The sequence below is a fragment of the Ursus maritimus genome, unplaced genomic scaffold (genome assembly GCF_017311325.1).
Source record: "Ursus maritimus isolate PB19 unplaced genomic scaffold, ASM1731132v1 scaffold_17, whole genome shotgun sequence".
NCBI classification, from domain to species: domain Eukaryota; kingdom Metazoa; phylum Chordata; class Mammalia; order Carnivora; family Ursidae; genus Ursus; species Ursus maritimus.
Window position 1 is genome coordinate 59,708,865 of NW_024424119.1, and position 15,629 is coordinate 59,724,493.

Consider the following 15,629-nt stretch of genomic DNA (forward strand, 5'->3'; position numbering starts at 1 on the left):
GGGTTACGGTTAGCCCCCAGGAAGCCGGTGGACCCGATCAGCGGCTGGGGGGGGCGCGGGGGGGGGGGGGGGGGGGGGCGGCTCACCTGGCGTGGGGGTGTCACTGGGCGACTAGGAATCCAGGACCAGCCCAGCCAGCTACCCAGGCTGACACGAAAGTGTGTCTGACCTGCAGGAGGAGAGCATCACCTCCTGGAGTCTGTAGATGGAAAGGTTCCCACCTCATAGGGTCTTGGCTAAGGGACCACAGCACCCCACATTCTGTGCCCAGCGTGGTCTGACCCCCAGGGTCTCGCAGGCGTGGCGGTGTCCCCAAAGAGATGAGTGTCACCTCAGGGTCTGTGCTGGGCTGTAGGAATGTCACCCTTTGTCATCTATGCTCAGACAGGATGCCAAGCCGGGGAAGGCTGGCTAAGGGGCAGAAGCACAGTGGGCTCTGAGGGCAGAGACGAGATCGGGCTTTTGTACCAAGAAGGTTACTCTTGAGCCGGGGGCCCCAGCATGGCAGCGGGAATGGCAGCAGGGGGCTCTGAAGCTACAGGTGGTGCAGAGAAAGTTAACGGGCCCCTTGCCCAGGATTGCGGTCTCCAGAGTCCCTGTGGAGCTAGGGCTTCCCTGGACCCTAGGCCCCTGCCGCAGAGCAGCCCGGTGCACTCTGGGAGAAAGTGTGGTTGTAGTAGTTCAGACAAAAGCAGGGCCAGGCTCTGTGTGAGCTAGCCTGAGGCCAATGGAAGCCCAAGGAAGCAGGTGGGAGCTGCTTAGGGCCCTGTGCCAGGTAAGCCGGCTGAGGGAGACCCCACCGCCTGGAGAAGCCCAAGCCCTGCCCTCCCCTCCCTGGCCCAGACATTCCCGTCCTGTCTCACTGCAGCTGCTCTGGAAGGGGGGCCCTCCTGCCTGAGGCCCCCGAGACTAGGCAGCCAGCGAGGGTCCCGGGGACAGGTTGGGAACCTCTGAGAAGCTAGAAAAGCCCGGGTGCCTGCTCTCTGCCCAGGTCAGGCCCACGGGAAGTGTCAAAGACAAGCGTCTTGACACTCCGCCTGACCCCAGATGTCAAGGGGAACCTCCCGGACCTGGGTATGTGGGTGCCAGTTGGCGAGCCAGACTGCCTGGGCCTCTTGAGTGAGGCTGGGACTCCTCCACGCCCCATTTCCTCCCTGGCTACCTTCCCTGATGGCACAGATAAGTGACGGTGGATGGGCAAGCCTCTCCAGCCTGCCCTCACCTCACACAGGTTCCCAGCTCCCATGCCTCCTGCCATCTCCCACACCAGTGCGCAGAAAGGAAACTGAGGCTCCCAGCTGAGGGCCAGCCCAAGGCCACAGCTCAGGAGTCGGGGTGGAAGGGAGAGACTTCCTAGTCTGGATGGGCCCTGGCCTTAGAGATGTAATGTTTTGGGACAAGCCACTCGCTCCAAGCAGGGGCAAACCCATTTCCCCCAGCCCAGCCCACCGGTTCCTCCTCAGGAACCCATCTGTCCCAAATGGACCTTGTTTTCCCCTCTCAGGGCTGCCCCCATCTATCCAGGGGCCAGAAGTTCAGTATTCTCTGGACACCCACCCCCTAAAAACCACCAAGGGGCTTCTGCATCCAACCTTTTCCCCTCCCCACCCTCAACGGGGCAGACAGGTCCGATCCCTGCACTCCATTCACAGCAGGCCCTGCTGCTCCCTGAGCCCCAGAAGCCCCTCTCCCCACCCCGCCTCTGCACCATTGATCACAGTGCAGCCCCGTGTTCTGAGCCTTCACCTGAAGGTTGTTCTTCCTTTCCAGCAGCCTCTTTGCTCCTGGCTGGGTGGCTGGGGGGTGGGCCACCACCCAGCTCCTGACGTTCAGGGTCCCTGCTGCCTCTCCCTCCTCACCCGGCCCACCCTGATCGGCTTGTATGGGGACTGTGCCCTTCAGATCCCTCAGCCCCACATGTGCTGCAGGGGCCTCTGTGGTTCCCATCACAAACCCACACCCAGGGCCTGCATCCTCTTCTTCCCTGACTTCTGGCCCAGGTGGACAGCGGCAGAGATGGAGGTCGGGTGTCCACTGCCCTCACACCCTTGCTCTTTTCAGCATACATGGATGGGACCTTTTGGGGAGTGGTACCAACTCCAGATCAGCCTGGCTCTATACCTCATTCCTCCCCTCCCCTACTTAGACAGAAGTTTCAGTCGGGGTGAGGTCTACAGGAGGAAAAGGGTGGGGGTGATCCTGTGTTGGTAGGAAAATAAAGCCTCTCTTACCCAGCAGGGGGTGAGAGAGCCTTTGCAAGCAAAGCAGGGGCACAGAGATGCACCCCCCCCATCTCTGAGAGTGTGGGTGGAAGCCCCAGGCCTCCACCACAGGGTCCATCCACCACAGCCCCAGATGGTGGGATGGAGGTCAATACACCAAGATGATGGGTCTGAAATGTATTTTAATTGGTTTTGTTTCCAGGATTCCTCATCCATGCCTGGTCTCAGGGTTCTCCCTAGCCCCTCATTTCGGGGTTCAGACTCAAGAGGACAGGTGCAAGAAGAAAGAGAAGGTCCCTGGCAGAAGGGGGTTGAGTCTCCTCAATAAGGGGTTCCCGCCCCCACCCCACCACCACCCCCGTGCCCGGGCCCAGCCACAAGCACGCCCACTGTCAGAACACGGTCTCTTTAATGGGAAACGCTGAGCCCTGCCCCGCCCCACCCGTGGGCCATGCAGTCCGGGAGAAGGGAGCGGCAGCCTTCAGGTCACTGCGGCAGGGGCACGGACAGCGAGGAGTGGTCGAACAGCGGGTTCCGGACCTCCATCTCTCCGGTCTGTGAAGGCCGGTGTCAGGCAGGCGGGGGATGAGGGCGCACGGGGGAGTCCCCACCCCACTCCCACCGCCCGGCCCGGGGCTCCTGCCGCAGGACTCACCGGGGCCAGGCCTGGGCACTCATACACCGTGAAATCACCGTCCTCGTTCTCCTCGTCTGAGGACAACGACTCCAGCTCCTTGGGCGGCTCTTTATGCCTGGGTAGGGGGCAGGATCGCTAGGTCCTCCCACACCCTCCGGGGGCCCGTGGTTCTGACTGCGGGGGAGAGGGGCTCGGCGGACCTCGGCCCAGAGCCGGGGAGCGGGGGCTGGGCAGGCCGAGCACGGGGCAGGGTGCCCGGGGTGCAGTGGCCAGTGTGGGCGTGGGCGGACTGGGGGGGCCTCTCACCGCTCCAGGCACCGCATCTGCTGCCTCTGGTGCTGGTAGTGGTACATCTCGGCGCTGTGCGCCAGCCTCTGGTCGCCGGGCTGCGCGGGGAGAGGGCAGGGGGGGTCAGGCCTCGGCGGCGAGGGCCGGAGGGGCGGGGCCGGGGCGGGGCCACGCACCGAGATCCCAGGCGTCGCGGGGGAGCCCGGCGCCTGCGGGGCCGCGTAGTCGGCCTTCTGGGTCAGGCGGATGTCTCGCTGCAGCCTGCGGGGAGTGGAGCCTGAGACCCGCGGAGTCGCCGCCCGCCGTCCCCCGTCCGCCTGGCCCGCCCCGAGCTCACCTGCACCAGCAGAGAGCCGCCACGGCGAGGGCGGCCGCGCCGGCTACCGAGCACGCCACGACGAGCACTGCGGGGAGGGGGCGCGGTGAGGGCGGCCTTTCGGGCGGGACCCTGTCTCCTGCCCACCGAGACCTACGGACCTACAGACCTACCGAGGGCGAGTCCGTCACCGCGCCCGCCCCGGGGCTCCAAGGGGGCCACGTGCACCGGCACAGACGACACAGGGGAGCCCAAGGTGGTGTGGGGCGTGGGTGCAGGGGCTCCCCGAGTGGAGGGGGGGCTCAGGTCAGGGCCCTGGCGGCGCTGTGAGAGCCCCAGGGTGGCTGCTGCAGAGAGAAGGCAGGTTAGAACACTAGGACCAGCCTGGGGTCAAAAGCGGTGGGGAGCCGGGGAGCCGGGGAGCCCCTCCCCCCCCCCGGGGGGGGGGGAATGGGCTGGGTCTCACCGGGCTCCAGCTGCCGCTGTCCCCCTTCAGGCTGGGGCTGGGCCGTGAGCATGGAGTGCCGAGGCTCCTGCTGGGCCAGCTCCTGGGCCAGGAAGTCAATCTCATCTTCCAGTCTGGGCCCGGGCAGGCTCTCCCCTGGAGAGGGCGAGGGGCCATCAGGTGGAGAGGCCCCCAGCCCTGCCCTGGCAACAGCAGCTGCTGGTGACCCTCCAGAGGATCTGAGGTCCATCCAGGAGCCAGACTCCCCACCCAAGGCCTCCTCCTCCCTCCAGGCTCCTCACAGGCATGGCTGGTGGCCAGAGGACCCGGTACCAGCCTGCAACCCCTGGCCATCCTGGGCTGACTTGGTGACAGCTGAAGACAGTCCATGTGAGCAGCAGCTTTCCCAGGAAAGTAGGGGTGGGGGGCAATGGAGTGGAGGTGTCAGGGGAATGCGTAAAGGCCAGAAGGAAAAGGGAAGGGGTGCCCCTCACCCTACCTGTTGCCCATGCATCACTCCACCCCTTCTCTCCCAAGACAGGAAGGAGAGGGGATAGGCCCCATTCTGTCCCCCCCACCCCCACTAGTTAATCAGTAGGAACTGAGAGCAGCTGTCGGGATGGGGCTGGTGGCTGGGCCCCCCTTGTCTCTGCCACAGGCCCCACAGTCCAGACAGAGGCTCCCAGGAGACACTCTGCAGAGCAGGGAAAGAGCAGAGCGACTGCCACCTTCTAAAGCAGGCCTGTCCATCTCATTCCCCGGTCCCCCTCACTGCCAGGAATGTGCTCCTCCTCCAGGAAGGTCCTCCTGCCCCAGCTGACTTCCGCACCCCCAGCATCCCTCTGTAATGCCCCATCACACCTGAAGTCATTCAGCATCTGGCTGGCTGTCCAGACATTCTGGGCTCAGATCGCCGGGTGAGGCACACGGATTGCACAGGAAGAGTGAGCCATGGAGAAAGAGGCCACACAGGGCAGGGGGCCCAGGTAGCCCGGGGTGGGGGGATGGGGAACTCTGACTCCTTCCCTCCTGGGATCACCCCAGCATTTCACACTGGACACCCCTTGCCGTGGCAGGGGCTAACTGCCCCACACCTCGGCCCGCTGCCAGGCTCTGGGCTGCTGCTCTTCGGAAAAATCCCCAGGCCACTGGGAGACATACACGTCTCCGGCACCCAAGGAAGCTCAGGGGACCCAGGAGCGGAGGCTGAGTGGCAAACGTATCAGGGCAGCGGAGGGGGGAAGCACATCCTTCTCTCCCGTACCCACGGGCCGGTGCATCCTGGGCACACAGAGCCCTTGTTGGTCTTCCTGGAAGGGCTGAAGGCAGGGCCCACAGACATGCGCGCCTGGGGGGCACCGTGCCCGCCTCTTCAGGGCGCAGTCCAGGCTCCCAGGACAGGCAGCTGCATCTAGGAAGGAAGCAGAAGCCAAAGTCGGATCACCGCCCTGCTCAGCTCAGCCCCAGTACAGAGGCGGTCCTGCCCTGGCCACCCCTCCCCCACAGAGCTGACCCAGTCTGGCCTGGCTCCGGCCATTGTTCTGGGCAGGCCCTTCCTCTCAACAGCCAGAGATCAGGGCCAGGAAGACAAGCAGTCCGGACACTTATCAGAACTCCCCTGCCCCACCCACTCCCTAGAGTCCACGTTCCAGGCCTCAGCCAGCCCTGGGCGGAAGCTGTCCCTCACTGTCTGGGCGGTACCAGCTCTCCTGGCCAGGGCCGTGCAGCCCTGTAGGTCCTGCCTCCCGTCTCAACATGCCCCGAGCAAGCCCCGGACCCTCCATCCAGACTGGGAGCCCTAGAAGGTGGGGCCCAAGTCTCACCCACCTCTCCCACCACCTCAGGGCTGCCCTGCAAGTCCCATCATGTCATCCCACAGCCCTACAGAGAGCCGGAAGATGGCACAGAACAAGGAAAGACAGTCACTCCCCCCGTGTCTGATCTCTGGCTTGTCTCCAGAGCAGAGAAGCTGCTGGGCTGGGGAGACCTAGAATGGGGTCAGCAATTTTGCTTGAAATACAAAAGCCAGGCCAGGGTCACTCCCACCGGGTCACTCATACTGCCAGGGACTGGGGAGTCCCTGGGACGTTGGGCCCAAACTGTCGTGTCCTGTATAGATGGCCAATGGGTCCCATCCTGATGCTGGGGGATGGAAAGCAGTGGCCCTTTATGCCTCAGTTTCCCTTCTGGGATACAGAAGGTGAGTTGCCTCAAAGCTAGGGAATGCCCTGAGGCCTGGGACACTGGCCCCCGTTACAGGGCAGCAGAGTCAGAGGACCCAGGAAGATACCCAGCAGGACTGTCAGTCCTGGCTGGGGAGTCTGGGATGGGGTGTCTCTGGAGGACCAGGATTATTCCTCTCGGCCTAGCCCCCACCCCACACTGCAGGAGGGCCACTGGGGCCCAAGGTTCATGGGGGATCAGGGAGTGCTGGCTCTGTCCTTCTCCGGACCTTGGCTGGCCTGACTCGGTTTCCTTGGTAACCTGACACTCCCAGCCTTCTGTCTGTAGGCAGGAAGTTCCAGCAGCCCTTGCAGCCAGCAGGCGGACTGCCATCCAATGGACCCCATCCTGTACTACCTGGATCAGGCACCAGTATCAGAGAGCTGGCCTGGGGCGTGGGCTAGTCAAACGTTAAGCATGGGCCAGCACATCAGTCTGAACCCCACCCACCAGCTGGGGTGCCTGGGGAGTTAGGCAGTCCTGCTCCAGGTGCTGAGAACCCAGAATGCGCAGGCCAAGGGTAGAGGCCTGAGGTACTAAGTTGGTTCCAGGGTCTGGGTTCCAGAGGCCTCCCTACACTCCCAAGCCCCCAGCCTAGAAAGACAGGGCTGCTGCCTGGCTAACCATGGGAAAGTCCCCACTCCAGCCTCGGGGTGCAGGGAGAGATCCCAGGAACAGCGGCAGCTGGAGAGTGGCTGGCACCACACCCAGCATCTGGGAGCGTTCGCGGCACCGGCCCACCCCAGGGGCTTGGCACAGAGGCCACGCTCCATTTCCTCAGGAGGCCCCACCCTGCATGCCCCAGAGCCAGGTTCTCCGCAGGCAGCCTCCATTATCCTTGGTCAGCCGTGCTCTCGCCTCCTGTTCAGGGGTGCTATGTACAGGAGGAGGCCTGCCCTGGTATGGCCTCTTGGGGCCATACAGAGCCACAAGGCCCAGGCTGGCATTCCAGCTGTGCCACCTACCAGTCACTTAACTTCTTTGTACCTCAGTTTTCTCATCTGTAAAACGGGCTAAGAATAGCACCCCTCCTATGTTGCTGCCAGAAGTAAAGGAATGTATGAGCACAGTCTCCCGGTTCAGCCCTGGGGTGGGGGTGCGTTTTGGATCCTGGGTTCCTGCAGACTTGCTGGCCTGGAGCCTCGGTGCCCATCTGGGAAGCAGGGCGGGTCTCCCAGAACCCTGGAGTCCTCAAGGTCTGCCCCTAGCGCTTATGAGGGCCCTCGAGGGCAGCGCCTCCTGCCCCCCGCTGAAGCCGGAACAAGCCGCTAAGCCTGGGACTGTTCAGACTCCCCCACGGCTGCAAAACAAGGTTCGTGCCCAACACCACCTGAGGCATGGGGACAGGCAGACCGGCACTGCGACCCCGACCCCAGGACAGACACCAGCAGCAGGGCCGGCAGGCACCCAGGGCCACGCCGGCACCCGCGGAGCCCAAGAAGCTCACACCCAGAGACGCGCCCAGAACGGATTCCCAGCGGCGGGCCCACCCGGAGAGAACGCTCCTCGGACACAGACACAGACAGAACAAGCCCACGGATCAGAGACAAAGACAAGACGCGCGTGAACTTCAGCTTCGCCGCCAGGAACCCAGGAGAAGCCCCATCCGGCGGAGCCCTTCGGTGGCCGCGGCGCCGCGCCCTCCGGGCCAGGCCTGTTTACCCCATCCCGGGCGAGGCGGGGCCTGCGGCCCGGGCTAGGGCGGCGGCGGGGAGGGTGACGGCGCCGCGCAGCCCGGCGATCCCGGGCCCGGGGTGCCCCGCGGCCTGCGCCGGCCGCACTCGCTCACCCGGGCGGCCGGCGGAGGCACCGTGCAGGGCCGCGCCGAGGACGAGGCCGGAGAGCAGCAGCCGCAACAGCCGCAGGTGTCGCGGGGAGGGCGGAGGGACGGGTGTCGCCATCCTTCAGCGCCGCCGCCGGGGCAGCATGGCACCGCGCGGCCCGGGGCTCGGCGCGGGCTGCGGGCGCCGCGTCGGGGAGGCGGCGGAGGAGGGGGGGGGCGGAGGCGGAGGAGGAAAGGAGGCGGCGGCGGCGCTGACGCTGCGGCAAAGGATCCGGGATCCAGGCGCGGCGGCGGAGGCTCTTGGGGAGTGCGCCTGCGCGCTCCACCTGAGGGGGCGGGACGGCGCCTCCAGGTTGCGCCCCCTCCCCCTTCCTCGGGCTCTGATTCCACCTCCTTGCTCCAGGCCTCGGGGTCCCTCGACTTCTGCGGCCTCTGCAGCCGGGGACCTTCTCTGTTCTCTCCATACCCGCCTAGGCCTGGGGTGGGCTTCCCCGGGATACCCTCCCCTCGGGTCCCCTCTCTCGCCAATTCCCATCCAACCCCCAACCTCCACCCCGCGGGAGCAGGGGCCTGCCTGGGGCCTGGAGCGCGAGCCCCAGGAACGCCGGGACACCAGGCACGCACAGATGGAAAGGTGGGTCCAAAGTCGCCCCTGGGTCCTCAGAGACACATGATCAAAGCAAACACACGCCCAGAGCGAGGCCGGCTGGTGACCGCTGTGGTTGGAAGGGGGCGGCTGCTCTCAGTGAGGCCACCAGGGGGCAAGAGTGACGTGGAGCGGCTGATGAGGGCCAGCTGGGAGCTGTCCACGGTCCCTAGGTGACAGCCGTTAGCTCCCCGAGGCCTCCCGACAAGGAGCAGCTATGGGTGCACCCCCACACTGCACCTGTTGCCCCAGAGAGCACGCCACCCACCCCACCTGGGGAACTTCCCTCTGACTCACCTCACTGAGAGAACAGGGGGAGCCCCCCACACCCAATGCTTCCCCTCAGCCCTTTGTGCCTCAGAGCTCCAGAGAGCTGGCTGCCTCCAGGGTTGTGAAGGGCTGGAAACCCCGAAACCCCGCAGAAGGTGGGGGTGCGTGAGCAGGACAAGCTCCGTGGTTCTCCCCGCAGGCCACTGACCGGACAGCAATAGTGTCTGCGCTCACTGTCGAGAAAGTGACAGTGCCTGGGGGGCAGGGAGACGCGGCCAAAACCATGCCTTCCCACGCTGGATGAAACAGTGCTTCCAGCAGGGGCTGCGGGAGCCGCAGGTGGGGGGAGCTGTGTCCCCGCGGGACGGCTCCTGGGCTGTACAGCCAGGCTCCTCTCAGTGTGCTTCTCTCTGAGCAGTGGGGCCCTGCACCCCCCTGTCCTCATTCCAACGTCCCCCAGCACCCCTTCCTGTCGAGGCCCCCGTCCCCACGTCCCCCAGCTCCCCTTCCTGTCGAGGCCCCCGTCCCCCCGTCCCTTCCAGCTCTGAGTGCTCTAGGCAGCTGCCTCGCCCACTACCTCCCCCTTCCACCACCTCCAGCTCCCCACCCTGACCCCCAGGCCAAGTCTAGGCCAGGGCTCTGCCTCCAGTCTTGCGGACTCGGATCTGGAGGTGCTGTGGGGGCCCTGCTGGCCACGTCACCCTCAAGGGCCTCGGGGGCTCTCTGCAGGCCCAGCCGCCAGCCGGGGAGCAGGACCCTCATGGCTGTGTCTGGGCCCAGAGAAGAAGGAAGCAGGAGGAGCCCGGGCCCCCCTTGGGACTAGCAGTGGGTCTTCCCGGCCAACACAGCTGTGCGGAGGGAGGGCAGCGGCCGCAAGGAGGTCCCACCCCACCAACATTCTCTCCAGTGCTCTAGAAAGAAGACTTTATTACACAATTTTCACAAGTAGGTGCTGCACTCTCACCCTGTGGGCTCCGACTGTCCCCCTCACACAGACCCAGACCCCGGAGGGTGGGGGTGCTCCCGGGGTCCTAGGTCCACTCCCTGCACACCCTGCCCTGAAGTCCCCGGCCGAAGGCTGCGGGGTGTCTGACTCCCCCACCCCCAGGGAGAGGAGGAGGAGCGGGAGGCCTTGAAGGCTGGAGGGTGCTGGAGCGGGCAGGCACGGCTGGACTCGGTCCCCGCCTCGCAGCCCGGCCCCCGTGGGCGTGCGCGCCAGCGTCCCCGTCTGGGTCTGGGCAGCGTGGCGGGGACATGGGGTGGGGTGAGGGCCGGGTGGGGGTGCGGGGAGACGCGGCGGCGGCGCGCCCCCAGCGCGCCGCTAGATGGCGCTCGACGGCTTGGCCGAGCGCGCCCGGCGCAGCAGCAGCAGGAGCGCGGCCAGGAGCATGGCGGCGAAGAGCAGGACCAGGACGAGCCAGGCGCCGAGGTCTGTGCCCTTGCGCAGCGCCGGCGGCTCGGCGGGGATCAGGTTGGTCAGGTTCAGCATGTAGCCGAGCGCCCAGCCGACCGCGGTGTCCCCGGCCTGCGGGCGAGGGGCACGGCCTCAGCCTCCGCGCAGCCCGGGAGCCCCGCCCCTCCGCGCCCCGGAGCTCCGGCTCCCACCTTCTTCTGGAAGGTCACCCCTCCGAAGGCGCGCTCGTGGAAGCCGTAGCCGCGGCTCAGCAGCTGCTGCACGAACATGGCCCCCGCGCAGTAATCGGGCAGGCGGGCCCGCTCCCCCGGGGCCCGAGCCTGCAGCTGGGACGCACGGGGAAGACTGTTGGGAGACTGCTGGGCCAGTGGCCACCTGGACATCTTGCACCACGAGCAGGGGTGGCCGGCGGTGTGCTGCACGCGTGCACCCCCACACACACCCACGGGCAATGAGGGGCCAAATGGGCCACCCCCGGCCGGACGGTTCCCTCCAGGACCAAGTGTGACTTTGGGATGGCAGCAGGCTACCCCCGCTTTGGCGGTGGGCCTCGAGGGGACAGCGGGGACGACCACCCAGGGAGCAGCACGCTGGCAGCAACCTTAGTGCGAGGTCAGGGGCCCAGGAGAAGCACCAGGCCTCAGCATGGACTTTGGTCTCGCCCTTTGCCCCCCACTTCCCACCCCGTCCATGTCTGCCTGAGAGTAGACACAGAGAAGACAGGATGGGGCCTCTGTCACCACCAGAGCCTGGAGACACTGTGTTTCTCCTGAGGTTTGGCAGGCACCCCACGCTCCACCTGTGCAAACACCACTTCCTTTACTTGGCACGCGTCTGACTAGTGGCAGAAGCCAGGAACCTGGAAGTTGTCTTCGAACCCTGGCTCCCCTACCGCTAAGCCCTGCCAGTCCTACCCGCTACAGCCATTCCCCACCCCACTTCACTCCATGTGCCCTGCTACCACAGGGCCTTTGCTATGCCCTCTGTCCTCCAGATCTTGGTCAGGGAGGCCCGATGCTGGCTGGCTGGGCCCTCTGGCGCAGCCCTGGAGGAGCGGGGAGGAGGCCTCACCTCACTCCACGTCTGGTTGCAGACCGTGGCCACCGCTGCCTCCAGCTGCTGCAAGGTTGCCACAGGCAGCCCCATCGCCGTCCTCAGGAAGTCCATGGTATAGAAGAAGGCAGAGAAGGCCTGCGAGGGGTACAGTCACACTGAGAGCAGACCCCACATGCCACCGGGCACCGGCCGGCCCACGCCCCCATCCCCTGGACTCACGATGAAGTTCCCAGCCACAGGGGGCTGGAAGATGCCATTAAAGGAACATCGAGAGAAGCGGCAGGAGGAGAAATTGAAGAGTCCCATGATGAGGCTACGGCAGAGGGCAGGGTCGCTAGTCCCGGACAAGTTGACCCTGGTGCTGCTGTTGAAGGCCTGGGGCCGCTGGGCCGCAGTGCATGGAGACTCATACACATCCCCAAGCAGTACTTGGTTGGAATAGCCCCTCGGCCAGCAAGGGTGGAAGCCATGGGTCTGGGGGGAGTGCAAGGGTGCGGTAGGCATCACCCCTACGCCAAGCACCACCTGCCGTCCCCAGCCCAGGGCTTCGGAGAGCCTCCCCAGAGGACCTGCCTTATGAAACTCCCATAAGTCCCACTTGGGTAACATCGAGTCTGTGCTCAGGAGTAATCCATGGCTCCCCATTGTCTGCCGGACAAAACCCACCCCCCTGGCCAGGCACTCCAAGGCCTTTGGAGACCCGACCCTGGCCCTCCCTTCTCCCCAGCCAGGCACTCACCAGACCCACCCCCACCACCTGGCTTTTGCGCATGCAAGATCCCTCTGCATCTGTCCTGCTAGCCGATTAAAGCCCAGCTTTGGGTCCTGCTACCTAGAGGAGTCCCCTCAGTCCAGGCTGTGCTCTGCACCCTTGGCTCCCATCTCTTCTCACCCCCCTCCTTCCAGGAGGGCACAGTGGTGCAGGTGGGCCGGGGCTCATGGGGCACCTGCAGTGCACCAGCCAGCAGCCTCCGGAGGACCTGGTCACGGCCATAGCAGAGGAAGCTGTGCGTGTAGACGCGGTAGTGCTGGCCGTAGAGCCGAAGCTGGACCTCATTGGCTGGATCCTCAGCTGGGCTGGCCGTCTCGAAGGTGATCTGGGTGGAGGCGCCCCCCAGGTCCATGGCCCCCAGCGTCCCCTTCCTTGGCCGGAACCACCGGCCCACCCAGCCATACTGTGGGGAGTGGAGGTTGAGGTCAGCCAGTGGGTGGGTCCCACGCCCCCCGCCCCCAGCTCATTGGGCTGGCCATCAGGCCCACCTTGATGAAGTTCTCCAGCAGGTAGTTGGTGGTCACCCAACCAAACACCCCCTCGTCCTGGCCCGAGAGGATGTGGGCACCACGGAAGTCAAAGGGATACTGGGTCAGCGTCTGGGTCACAGCTGCGAGCACATTGGCCGAGGCCTCTGGACTGGTCAGGCTGTAACACAGGGAGAATTCTGAAGGGCATCCTCCCCAAGTAGCCAAGATCCCGCTGCTGGGGTGCCCCGTGTCTGCCCAGAGCCGCTGCTGGGGATGTGCAGGCCCACCCTGCGCTGAGGCTGTCGTGGCGATGAGGAAGGTCGGGGCGGGCACACTCACTTGAGCAGACGCATGCCCGCTGTGGCTCCCAGGTACAGGGGCGTGCTCACGTGTCTCTCTTTGGGCACCTCCTGAAGCGCCTGATCCAAGCACTCAGCAAGACTCTGGCCGGCCCTGGACGGGTTGTCTGCATAGCTGGAGATGCCTCCTCCTAGAGGGAGACAGGGAAATGGGCCCAGGCGCGATAGGCAGCCCCTATCGTGAGCCATGGGCCAGGAGGATTGGGGACCTTGGGCCACCCAACCAGGTGGCAGCTTAGACACGCCTTCCCAGCTCCAGCTCTCGGAGACAAAGGGGCCCACCTGCCTGGGGGCCACTCAGTCTCTCAGGCCGCTGCCTGTCCATGGGTGTGCACACAGGTGCCAGGATAAAGCACTAGGCATTGTCAGTCTGGCCTTGCCTCCTCAGGGGCCTGCCTGGGTGTGCCAGTCTTGGGCCACGCAAGGCCCAACCTCCCAGTCACCACCTGGGGCTTACTTTCTAGAATGAACTGCCCCTAGCCTCTCTTTTAGAGGCTCCTGCAGCTCCTTCCTGGAGCAGGCCCCAGCCATCGAACAAAGGAGGCATCAAGACTCTGGGGGCTGAGGCCAGAGAGGGCGCCTGAGGCCCTACAATGAGTGGGTGTCCAGACCAGGGGTGCCTAGCGCTCAGGGGACCTTACCGTGCACATCACAGGAGCTGTGCTGGCCCACAATGCCTGTGTCATTCTCCTTGTCCGCGAGCCACTTGTAGATGAACATGGATGTGTGGGAAGAGCCAGCGTCCAGGACAATGCCGTACTGGGAATGGGGGTGAGGGTGGGGTCTGCCATGGAGGTGGGGTCTGAGGCCATGCCCTTTGGCTCCCCCAGCTCTGTACCCTACCCCACCCCGTGGCAAGGTTGGAACCTTCAGAACAAAGTACTGGGGCTCGGGTGGCAGGGACAACCACAGAGACACAGCTTGGTTGGGGAGAGAATGGGGGCAGGCAAGGGGAGATGGCCTGGAGCCTCTTCTCTTCTGACTGCAGGAACCTTCCTAGCAAGGGCAAGCTGAGGAGCTCTGTCAGGGTCAGAGGAGTCCTGGGATCACCCTTGGAACCTTGCCCTGGGAACATGAGGTCCCCAGGTTCCAAAAAAGGAGAAACCCGGCTGCAGGAACCCCCTCCACCCACTCTTTCTTCCTCTTCTCTGTCCCCACCTCTCCGACCTCAGCCCAACCTCAGGATCTGGAAGCGTGCCTGAAGACACCCCCTCCCTGAGCCTCGAAGCCAGTACCAGCAAGAGCTGGGTCCTGCCCAGCCGAGAAGAGTGCGTGGGCCTCCTTGCAATCACAAGGGCTACCTCCCAAGGGCCCGGATTCCCACAGTGAGAACCTCACTGGAGAACATGTCCTCTTGAGCCCAGAGAGGGGCCAGTCCAGTCCTCTTCCGCAACCTGGGAACAGCAGCATCAGCACACTAATCCTATTCCGACACCCTGGACCCGGACCCGGACCCGGACCCAGCCCCAGCCCCACCTAGTCCTTGCTCTTGGCTACAGAGCACCCACCCCTGTGACCTCCCATCCTGGGCCCCCAGGGCTTGCAGCACCCACAGACCCACACCAACCGCTCTTGCACAAGTCCAAAAAAGGGTCAAGGGAGTCGGCGGGACTCCTGGAGACTGGTGCGAGATCTGGCTTTGTCCACCCAAACTCCTTTAGAACCAGCCGGGCCTGCCCTGCCAGGCGCCCCTCCAGAGCAGCCTCCCGCCCCCCTCCCCCCCGCACCCCGCACTGTCAGGGCCTCCCGGTAGGTGGGGAGGGATCCCTAGGCTCCAGCGCCTGTGGCTGAACCTGGAGCAGATGCGTCCCTAGGGGCCGCATGGGGCTAGGAGCCACGGGCCCAGCCGCAGCCTGGGGCGTCCGGGGGCTGCATCTGGGGAGCGGAGAGACAGCTCCCTGGCCGCGCCCGTGACAGGCTCCACCGCGGAGGCGGCGAGCGGGGAGTTCCCAGGACTCCACCCCGCCGGGCCCGGAGCGCAGCGCGGCGCGGGTGGGGGGTCCCGGGCTGCCACGAGGGCGCAGCCTGGCGCTGCTCAGGTCCGAGTCTCCCGGCGGGGGCCCGCTGCTCCGCGGACGGCGCCGGCTGCCCGGGCGCGCACCTTGAGGGCAGGCAGCTCCCGGACGTCGCGGGTGGGGACGCACAGCAGCAGAAGCCCGGCGAGGCCCGCCGCGGCCAGCAGCGACGGCGGCAGCAGCGACAGCACCTTCCCAGCCATGGGCGGGCGCGCGGGCGGACGAGGCGTTGTCCGAGGGGCTGCAGGGAGCGGGAGGCCGAGGGCCCGGGGCCGGGGGGTAGGAGCCCGGGGTGGGGCGCGAACGGGCACAGTCCGCGACTGGCCACGCCCACTGGCGGGTCAGGACCGCCCACGGCTGGCCGCCCGTCCACCGCCCGCCAGCGCAGGTGAGAGAAGTTGCAGCTGAATCACCGCACCGCGCCTCCCAGCGCCCACCCTCCTCCTTCCGGTCCGCCCAGTCCTAAAGATTCACCACTCGGACGGGTCCCCCGGCCCCTAGCGCAGGCTACCAGGATCTGCCTGGCGGCACTCGCGGCTTCCACGCGGCCGGACCTAGAAAGCTCCCAGCCCTCTCCCTCTCCAGGCGAGTCTGTGGGCTTGTAGGCAGAAGGCTGGGCATGGAAGGGTGGGCAGGGCTGGTTCCTAGGCAGCCTTGTTCAGAGGCTCGGGCAGCTGGAGTGGCCGGCTTTTCCCTGGCCTGGTCCTGAAAGA

The 15,629-nt window shown here is 65.7% G+C and overlaps 2 protein-coding genes across 2 annotated transcripts; both read right to left on the reverse strand.

Annotated features, from left to right (window-relative positions):
• Positions 1 to 2,386: 2,386 nt before the first annotated feature.
• Positions 2,387 to 8,167, reverse strand: NPDC1 (neural proliferation, differentiation and control 1). Its single transcript, XM_040632250.1, has 9 exons — positions 7,921 to 8,167; positions 5,173 to 5,319; positions 3,930 to 4,064; positions 3,637 to 3,807; positions 3,485 to 3,551; positions 3,324 to 3,408; positions 3,166 to 3,245; positions 2,878 to 2,974; positions 2,387 to 2,777 (listed from the first exon to the last, which is right to left on the reverse strand). Exons 1-9 carry the CDS (start codon positions 8,030 to 8,032, stop codon positions 2,709 to 2,711), a joined length of 963 nt encoding a protein of 320 aa, XP_040488184.1. The 5' UTR covers positions 8,033 to 8,167; the 3' UTR covers positions 2,387 to 2,708.
• On the reverse strand, positions 5,237 to 15,183 carry ENTPD2 (ectonucleoside triphosphate diphosphohydrolase 2). The gene is made up of 10 exons (XM_040632249.1): positions 15,003 to 15,183; positions 13,543 to 13,660; positions 12,882 to 13,032; positions 12,561 to 12,720; positions 12,248 to 12,475; positions 11,520 to 11,774; positions 11,316 to 11,435; positions 10,436 to 10,570; positions 8,539 to 10,355; positions 5,237 to 5,319 (listed from the first exon to the last, which is right to left on the reverse strand). Exons 1-9 carry the CDS (start codon positions 15,117 to 15,119, stop codon positions 10,152 to 10,154), a joined length of 1,488 nt encoding a protein of 495 aa, XP_040488183.1. The 5' UTR covers positions 15,120 to 15,183; the 3' UTR covers positions 5,237 to 5,319; positions 8,539 to 10,151.
• Between the last annotated feature and the right edge of the window lie 446 nt (positions 15,184 to 15,629).

Excerpts from the sequence above, each read along its gene's own strand:
- NPDC1 (XM_040632250.1), bottom strand. The coding sequence starts at position 8,032 with ATGGCGACACCCGTCCCTCCGCCCTCCCCGCGACACCTGCGGCTGTTG. Across the intron at positions 4,065-5,172 it reads CAGGATGCACCGGCCCGTGG|GGGAGAGCCTGCCCGGGCCC; the intron begins GTACGGGAGAGA and ends CGCCCTCTCCAG. Across the intron at positions 3,246-3,323 it reads CCGCGACGCCTGGGATCTCG|CCCGGCGACCAGAGGCTGGC; the intron begins GTGCGTGGCCCC and ends CTCCCCGCGCAG.
- ENTPD2 (XM_040632249.1), bottom strand. The coding sequence starts at position 15,119 with ATGGCTGGGAAGGTGCTGTCGCTGCTGCCGCCGTCGCTGCTGGCCGCG. Across the intron at positions 12,721-12,881 it reads GCGGGCATGCGTCTGCTCAA|CCTGACCAGTCCAGAGGCCT; the intron begins GTGAGTGTGCCC and ends CCTGTGTTACAG. Across the intron at positions 11,775-12,247 it reads TGCTGGCTGGTGCACTGCAG|ACCCATGGCTTCCACCCTTG; the intron begins GTGCCCCATGAG and ends CACTCCCCCCAG.